The 9257-nt window shown below is 40.7% G+C and overlaps 1 protein-coding gene across 1 annotated transcript; it reads left to right on the plus strand.

Moving 5' to 3' along the window:
- The first annotated feature begins 7332 nt into the window (after positions 1-7332).
- LOC100349302 (olfactory receptor 2H1-like) lies at positions 7333-8274 on the plus strand. Its single transcript, XM_070076399.1, has one exon. The coding sequence runs from the start codon at positions 7333-7335 to the stop codon at positions 8272-8274; it is 942 nt and encodes a 313-aa protein (XP_069932500.1).
- Positions 8275-9257: the final 983 nt, after the last annotated feature.

The raw sequence follows: 9257 nt of genomic DNA on the forward strand, positions 1-9257 counted from the left end.
ATAATTGAGCATTTGAACCAGGAAGCACATTCTCATACTCTCTATAAGAGAGCCTAAAAATATGACTAAGAATGTTGTATTAATTCAAAAACAGTAAGCTATATTATATTGTTACCACAATGATTTTAGATGTCGTCCTGTTAAAAATGCATGCATCACTGTTTGATTCATGATAAATATTCGAATTTTATTTGATGAGAGGAACACTGTTTTTATTTGGAGAGGAACATGATTTTCAGGATTGACTTTTGAAGAATATATATTTTTATTCTTCAAGCAACGTAACTATCATAAGATGAATTTTCTAAAATCAGAAAACAGATCTGGATTGTTTTATTCAAGTCTCAGTAAGGGAAATTGCCCTCGGTTTCTTCTGGTTTATGCTACACATACAATCTCTAATTGTTTTTCTTTTGCTAGCTATTTAGTTTTTAAAAAAATTGATGAACAGTGATTACACATATTTATGGTATACATGGGGCATTCCAGACATGTAAACATGTGTGATCAAATCAGCATAGTCCACAGGTCCCCCTTTTTGCCATTACTTTGTATTAGGAGACTTGGGGCTCTTCTGTTTGCTCATAAAATGTTTAATGGGTCATTTTAACTACAGTCTCCCCACTGTGCTGTGCAACACTAGGAACTTAATCCTTCCATCTGACTGACTTGGTACCTGATAAGCTAGCTCCCTCTCTCTCCTCCAGCCCCTACCTCTAGGAGCCACCATTTTGTATTCAGATTTTGATATCTTAGCTTCTACATTTGAGGGAGAATGCGTGGTATATGTTGTGTTTGTCTTACTGTGTCTGGCTTACTTCACTCAACATAAGGACTTCCAATTCCATCCATTTTGCTGCAGTGACAGGATTGACTGAAAATATTCCTCTGTGTGCATTTACCACATTGTCTTTATCTGTTCCTCTGATGGCGAACACCTTGGTTGACTCCATATCTTAACTATTGTGAACACTGCTGCAGTAGAAACGGTGGGGTGGGTGTCTCTTTGACACAATGATTCCACATCTTGGATATACCCAGAGGTGGGAATGCTGTATCACACAGCATTTCCATTTTAGTTTTTTTGAGGGATCTCCATACTGCTTTTCATAGTTGCTGTATTAAGTTGCATTCCCACCAACACTGAATAGGAGCTCCTCTTTGTATACATCCTTGTCAGAATGTGCTACATTTTTTGTCTTTTTGATGCTAGCTGTTTGAGATATCTCCCTGAGGTATTGATTTACGTTTCTCTCGACGCTTGTGATGTTGAGCATTTTTCACATACTTGTTGGCCATTTGTATTTCTTCTTGTGAGAACTGTCTATTCAGGTCCTTTGTCCATTTTTTAACTGGATTGGTTGATTTTGTTGTTGATGTTTTTTGAGGTCCTTATGGCCTTCTTAGTTTGATATAAAAATGCCAACTTAGGCACAAAGAAGAGACTCTATCTGCACTCGTTGTGTTATATTTTTCACTTCTCTGCAATTTCCAGAAGATCAAGCCACCAAAGAAGGGTGCCTTAAGAAGCCTTTGAATCCAAAGGGAGTGTGCACACTCATTTCTTCCATAGATTCCTAATGTAATTAACATTTAAATTACTCTCTAAGTGTTGAAAAATGTGATATTCAAATATACTTTTTCCACACAGAAGCTAAAGTAAGTTTTAAATTTAATATAAAGTCAGAAAAGTAAACTAAATGTCTCATGGGTTCTCTGTATTATTTTCTTGTTTATGTAACTGTAGAATCAGAACACTGCCTAGATCCAAGTGAGATTTTATAAATGGGTTTCAGTTATTAAAGCATGCTTCTAGAAACTAAGCATAAAAGTTTAGTTGCAAATGTCCATTGAGGTTTAATGAAATTCTAGTAGGCTCCTGTTCTATTACCAATGAATAAATAGTATGATACACTTTTAAGAAATTATGAGGGACTTCAAAAAGATCATGGAAAATGGAATTAAATGATGCTTATTTTGATACAAAAACTTTTGAAATACATGCAAATGAGGAGTTTTCTTCAAAAAGTTCATGATAAATGTGCATTATGGAAGAGGTCTGCATGGATTTCAAAAATTTTTGCACCAAAATAAACTTATGTTTTCATTTTTCCTCCCATTAACTTTTTTTTTTTGGACAGGCAGAGTTAGACAGTGAGAGAGAGAGAGAGAGAGAGAGAGAGAGAGAGAGAGAGAGAGAGAAAGGTCTTCCTTTTTCCATTGGTTCACCCTGCAAGTGGCTGCTATGGCTGGCACATTGTGGCCGGTGCACTGTGCCGATCCGAAGACAGGAGCCAGGTGCTTCCTCCTGGTCTCTCATGCAGGTGCAGGGCCCAAGGACCTGGGCCATCCTCCACTGCCTTCCCGGGCCACAGCAGAGAGCTGGACTGGAAGAGAGGCAAACCAGGACAGAATCCAGCACCCCGACCGGGACTAGAACCTGGGGTGCCGGCACCGCAGGTGTAGGATTAGCCTAGTGAGCCGCGGTGCCGCACCCCCCCCATAAACTTTTTCAAGTTCCTTCATACATCCATCCTTTGATTTGTCACAGAGTGGTGGTTGCCAGATGTCAGTATCAAGAATTGGTTAAGGCAGTGTTAAGGAAGCGACACTGATGGCAAAATTCTTGGAAAGCAAGTGGCTCAGTGCTAGAGGCTAAATTAGCTGAGGATGCTGAGAGACCTGTGTACAGCTTGGATGGGTGTATTAATCAGGGCACACGGGAAGGTGACTGGGTCACCACCGCAGGTCAGCAGTACTTTAACATCCCAGGTAGGTTTATTTCTTAGACGTCCAAAGTCAGTGTGGATGCCCTGGTGGGGGGAGTATCCTGGACTTGTGAAGGTGTTGCTCCAGGCTGCTTTCTTAGTGTGTCTCCATTTCCACAGAGGACAACAGGGAGGGGAACCATGGGTTGCACACATCACTTCCTCTCATGTTTCCTGGGTCAAAGCAGAGCAGGTGACTATTTTTAACATCTGGTGGTGGAGGACTCAGAGTTGCCCACATATTCAAGATATTTCAGTCACAAATTAGTTTTGAAAAGCATTTATAATCTTCAGGTCTTTTATGTATGCTACACTGTTTACACAAGACAATTCATGGCATGTTTTTGTCGCGTATTTTTCTGTTTTCTCTCTCTGTAGCCTGAGATACATGTAATTGTTCGTATTTTCTGCTTTATACTTCAGCAACAAACTCTTTTTTATGATTCATTTCATCTTCTATAAACATCGTTTTGAATTACTAATATTTTCTGGCTGGTTTTAGTTGTATAAGAGCACATGCAATTAATTTCAGCCTGCTAAAGAATATTTTCTTAATTATTGCTGACTTTAGTTTTATTGTATCTTCCGTGACTAGCACAGGAATGTGAACCCAGCAGCTAAATATGCATTTGTGGAGTGAATTAATAAACGACTGTTGGAACTTCAGCTTCTATAACCAATAAATCAATTGCTTTGTTATGTTACTAGGGATCAACATAAAACAGGCAAACTAAAGCAATTAGCTGGTAGCTCAGTTGACTTTGTGAAGCACGGGGGAAGCGCTTTTCACTCTCAGGCCTACGCCGCCTGTGGGGACTGCAGTTCATTACCTACAAGGACAGAGGCCCCCGGGACCTGCAGAGCAGCTCAGGGCCCTCTGTGCTCCTTTGTTCTTTCCCTCTGGGGAAACAGAACAGTCACATGATTTCTGCCCATCTGCTGAGGTGGACACCACACCTAATATTTAACTGAGGGGGATCTCAGAGTCAGGGAGCTGAGATTAGATCCCAACACAAGGAAGATCTGCAGGGTGCTCCTGGCCAAGAGGGCTTGAGATTTCCAGCAGTGCCACTGAACTGATTTCCAGCCCAGGTGAGCCACTGTCACTGCTATGGTGGGGGGGTTAGGAAATGAGAAAGGAGCAGTCAGACGAGTGGAATCTCAGGATGTACAATCTGTCTCTGGGCTTGAAGGAGACTTGTGCCAAGTGCCCAGCACTGCATCTAACAGGCTGTGTTCTAAGATGCAGAAATCGCTCCCTCTCCAGACTCGGGCATCCTGCAATGTGCACTTACTGCAGAATTTGTGCTGTGAAGTACACTTAGACACTCACATGTTAGGATACAACTGATATTATGATGAATTTGTTGCAGAAATCTATGCAGACAATTTCATTTTTATATCCCAGCAGTAAATTTCAAAAATACAGCATGTTGCACAAAAGGTCTCCTGACATTTATTCCTCTCATCCAACTGTGCATTTGCTAGTTAGGCTTAGCCTTTCCCCAACATATGGATATTTTAAAACATCACGATGTACAATGATAGCGTTGTGTATTGTTATCTTTAAATTTCAAAAATACACAAAATTCCTCTTACTGAAGGCATACAAAGTTAGGTAGTATATTGCTAAAGTTAGGTAGCATATTGTAGAGTTTAATTATTTTCACAAGTTTGAATGTTTTGTTCTCAGAATAGTGGTCAGCTTAATGAAACTATGACCCAATGAGAATTTGCATCTGTGTATTAATGTATTTCTTAAATACTGCTAAATTTCATTATCAAAGAGAGAGAGAGATAGAGACAGAGAGAAAGTCAGAGAGAGAGAGAGATACACAGAAAATGGAGAGAGGCAGAGACAAGAGAATGAGAGAGATGTGTTTCCCCACAATCAATTAATCATTATTTGGCCACAGCCACAAGAATAGAAATGTATGGATCCTGCCATAATTGTAGCCAAACTTCAGGATGACACAGCAACCCAATGGCCATGGGGTGTGGAAAGCAAGAAATACAAATTTATCATAAATCTATGATGGTGGGATTAGACCTATCTTTATTATTACATTATTGTGTTTCATATATGTCTTCAATGATCTATAACACAAAATATATTAATATAATGAAAATTATAGATATTTATAAATATAAGGCAAGGGCAGGCATTTAGCTCAGCGATTAAGATGTTGGGTGAGACACCCATACGCCATTTTGTGGCACCTGGGTTCAATGCTTCCCACCAGCTACTGACTTCAGCTTTCTACCAATGCAGATCCTGGGAGGCAGCAAGAGACAAATCAAGTAGCGTGGTCCCCACACCCATGTGGGAGATCTGGATTGAATTCCCAACTCCTGTCTGACCTGACCATTCTCAGTCATTGTGGGCATTTGGAAGATTGCACGAATGAATGGGTAGACACATACACACACACACACACACACTCTGTCTCTCATAAATAAAAATATAAAACTCAACACAACTGAATCCATGATATCATTTCCAAGAGAAAATCCAGATGGACAAGTTTTGTACACATGACACTGTTTCTTGCAGAGGTGATCCCCATCAGGCAAAGGTGGATTCAGGTAAGAAAATGCGGTGAAGACCCGGTACAGTCTGACAGGACAGAGTGGACATTCTGTCATTAATTCTGGGTGCTTTGTAGAGCTCAGATCAGAGATAGAGGTAGAACAGAGATAGAGGTAGAACAGAGATGCTGCCCCTGTCCATGACTTGGCTCTCACTTTCTCCCTGCCATGCAGAACTTCTAGGAGCTAACAGAGTCCTTTGGCTCAAGATTTCCTCTTCTATGACATGAAATAATCCTACTCTGGTTCTTGTTAATAAAACAATGCTTTTCTCATATGTAGTAAATCTCATCTGAAAAAGGTGAATCCCTTGTGGCATGTGGCCTCTGTCCACTTGCTCTCTGAGCTTTATAAAGCTTTGTACTTCTCTTCCCTATGTGAGGTGCATGGAGGCCATGGCTAACCCCCTATGAAGTTGCTGTCCTGTAGCAGTCCCTTGTAGTGTTCCTCAAATTCTTGCCTGGATTGCCCACTTTTAAAATCTGATGTTCAAATCTGTAACTCAGTTTCCAGTCATTTAATTTTCTGTGTGCTCACTTCCATTCATATTCTTGGTGGATCTGCAAGCCAGAAACGTAATATGCTAGGATCGTGTTTCTTAACTCAATTTAACGCTACAACTGCCTTCCATCCTTTCTACTTGCCCAGGAAACAAAGCTTTAAAATCATCACACAGATCATCATTCGTCATCATGACTCATTTCTATTTTTATTTATTTCTTGGTTGACATTTATGTATTATGCCTAGCTGATAGATGAGGACATCAAGGATTAGATAACAATGCTGGGGTTTTGTTTTCCATGATGTCCGTGTCCAAGCTGACTGTTTTCTGCTGAAAGGTAACAGGAGCCATTATACTTTATCCCTTTAATCAGGACCTTAATCCTCTCAATGAGATTTCTTAACTTGGCATGTTGACCCTGTTTACTTAGATAAGAAAAGTGGCTCAGCATGTTAGAGTGGTTTACTTAAGAGTTAATTACATTACTTTATCTAGGGTGAAGAAACCATGTGCCCATCCTAGATTTGCTTTTTTTTTTGCATTCATTTATTTACTTTTTAAAGATTTATTTATTTGAAAGGCAGAGTGACAAAGAGTCAGAGAGAGAAAGAGAGAGAGAGAGAGAGAGGTCTTCCACCACACTGGTTCACTCCCTAAGTGACCACATGGACTCGAGCTGTGCTGATTGAAACCAGGAGCCAGGAGCTTCTTTCCAGTCTCTCACATGGGTGCAGGTGCACATGGACTTGGGCCATCTTCTACTGCTTTTCCAGGTCATAGCAGAGAGCTGGATAGGAAGTGGAGCAGTCGGGACTCTATTGGCACCCTTATGGGATACCTGCCCTGAAGGTGGTGACTTAACCCATTACACCACAGCACCAGCTCCTATATACTTATTTTCAAAGTCAGAGTGTCTCCTGTGCACGGTGCTTCCTCAGACTCCAGGGTTTGCTAATGACTTCAGGTTCTCCTTCAGGGTTTACACTGAAAACAATAGGACTTTGATCCTGAGATTACCTGAATTTCATTTTTCCCCACTAACATCACCAAATAATAAAAATATGCCTTGTTGAAGGATTATGTTGTAGATAAGTGAAAGCTAAGGTTTGGATCTAGCATTTCCTATTGCAAGACTTTTGGAGAGCTGCTGTGACTATCACTGCAGAGGTGTGCTGCGAGGAACATGAACCATGTGAGGGAGCTCTGTGAACGCGTCCACTGGGGATGTTGTGATTACAGATCTCAGAGGCAAATTCCAAGGGAGCTGTCTTAAAAATATTGTTTTGACATAAAAACGCAGCCTTAGAAACAGAGATTGTATCTTATGGAACTAAGGTGAAGGGACACATTCCCGAAAGGCCTAGAAAACTAACAATGCTTACTTTCTCTAAACAAATTTAAGCCAAATCTTTCTACAAAATCCATTCATAATATCTCACCTTGCATCCAACCCCAATGCAAAAGCAAGAGGAATGACTAACAAAAGTTTCCCAGTAGGCTTCATCCTTCTTGGGTTCTCTGAATGGCCCCAGGAAGAGTCGGTTCTTTTCTGGATTGTGATCATGCTGTACCTCATGACGATCCTGGGCAACTCCACCATCATCTTGCTCTCGTGCATGGACCCTCGTCTCTACACCCCTATGTACTTCTTTCTTAGCAATCTCTCCTTCTTGGATATCTGCTTCACCACAATCCCGGTGCCCCAGATGCTGTCAAACCTGTGGGGGCCAGACAAGAGCATCACCTATGCAGGCTGTGTTATGCAGCTCTGCATGTTTCTCTGTGTTGGGGCCACAGAAGGCGTCCTGCTGGTGGTCATGGCCTTTGACTGCTATGTGGCTGTCTGCCAGCCTCTGCGCTACACCACCATCATGCACCGTCCACTCTGTTGGAAGCTGGTGCTTATGGCCTGGCTGTGTGGCCTGATGGAGTCTCTGACCCAATCTCCCATCACACTCCAGCTACCCTTCTGCTCCCATCACCACCTGGACAGCTTTATGTGTGATGTTCCTGCCCTCCTGCGCCTGGCCTGTGGAGACACCTCTGCCACTGAGTGGCAGATGACCATTTCTGCTGTCATCTTCACCATGCTGCCTGTGGGGTTGATCCTGACTTCTTATGGATGTATAGCTCAAGCAGTAGTAAAAATGAAGGCAGAGGAGGGGAGGCAGAAAGTCATTGCCACCTGTTCCTCCCACCTCTTTGTGGTCTTCATGTTGTATGGCACAGTGGCAGTTGTGTACATAAACCCTAAGACCAACTTTACTTCAACATATGGCAAGTTCTTCACCTTCTTCTACACTGTGGTCACACCCATGCTGAACCCTCTCATCTATACTCTGAGAAACAAAGAAGTGATGGGTGCTCTTCAAAGAGTGTTGAGAAAGGGGATCTGCATAAGCAAAAGTAGATGATTGAGAATTTGGACCAGAAAGGAAGTTGAAAGTCATGACTGCTACTTACTCATTTTTTAGTCTTTAAATATTTCCCCAAAGGAAGTTTTGATCAAAAAGACTAAATTATTTTCATTTTTATCCTTGATACTTTAAATATCACCTTGCTAAGTAAATATCCAAATGCAATACCATTTGTGTCATACAATAAGTGTTCAAAATGTAGTTGTCTTGGGTAAATATTAATTTCAACATTAACTTTTGAGGCATATATATTATTTTTATGCAACTTAATAATGATGAACAGAACATTCTGGAATTTATAAAAAATATGTTTGATGTTATTTGGGATTTAAAGTTGAAAATATAATAATAATTCATGGGGAGGACTGTATACCATAGATTAGCTTAGACAAACCTGAAAGGGGGGGATTTCCTTGGAGTTTCCCTGAGTTCTTACTACATTTGCAGCCTTTCCTTTTTAATTTGTTTGTGTTCATGACACAGAGAGTGGAGCCTACCTGCATTTTGGGTATGCTCTTCCTCAGCTGGAGTTTTCAGAAGATGAAACTTCCTTTGAGGTGCCTCAGAGGCACTTGAAACCTAACAAAGGGTGCAAGCACTCTTATTACTGAAGACCTGCAGCTTTCTATGTCTAATCCAAACTTAATGTCACCTCCGTGTGGTTAAAAATGTTAATATATTTCTCAAATTTATTTTTCTATGTACACACTAGCAAGGCAATTTTCCTAAGAGAAAATATGTATAAAATATATCACATAGATATAGGTGTTGATTATTGTGTTTTGAAAATGTGGAATCAGAATATTGCCTATATCCAATTGAGTTTTCAAAAGGGACTTGGATATTGAATATCAACTTTTTTATTTATATAAGGTGAACAAATCTCATGTATTTCATATATACAGATATATGAGCATAGTGATATTTCCCACCCTACCCTTCCTCCCACCCATGACCCCACACTCCATCCTTCCTCTCTT

Source organism: Oryctolagus cuniculus, chromosome 6 (assembly GCF_051225735.1).
Source record: "Oryctolagus cuniculus isolate XC-2025 breed Fujian yellow rabbit chromosome 6, ASM5122573v1, whole genome shotgun sequence".
Classification (NCBI taxonomy): Eukaryota; Metazoa; Chordata; class Mammalia; order Lagomorpha; family Leporidae; genus Oryctolagus; species Oryctolagus cuniculus.

Bases quoted from the DNA above. Each gene is read 5' to 3' on its own strand.
- LOC100349302 (XM_070076399.1), top strand. From the start codon at position 7,333: ATGACTAACAAAAGTTTCCCAGTAGGCTTCATCCTTCTTGGGTTCTCT.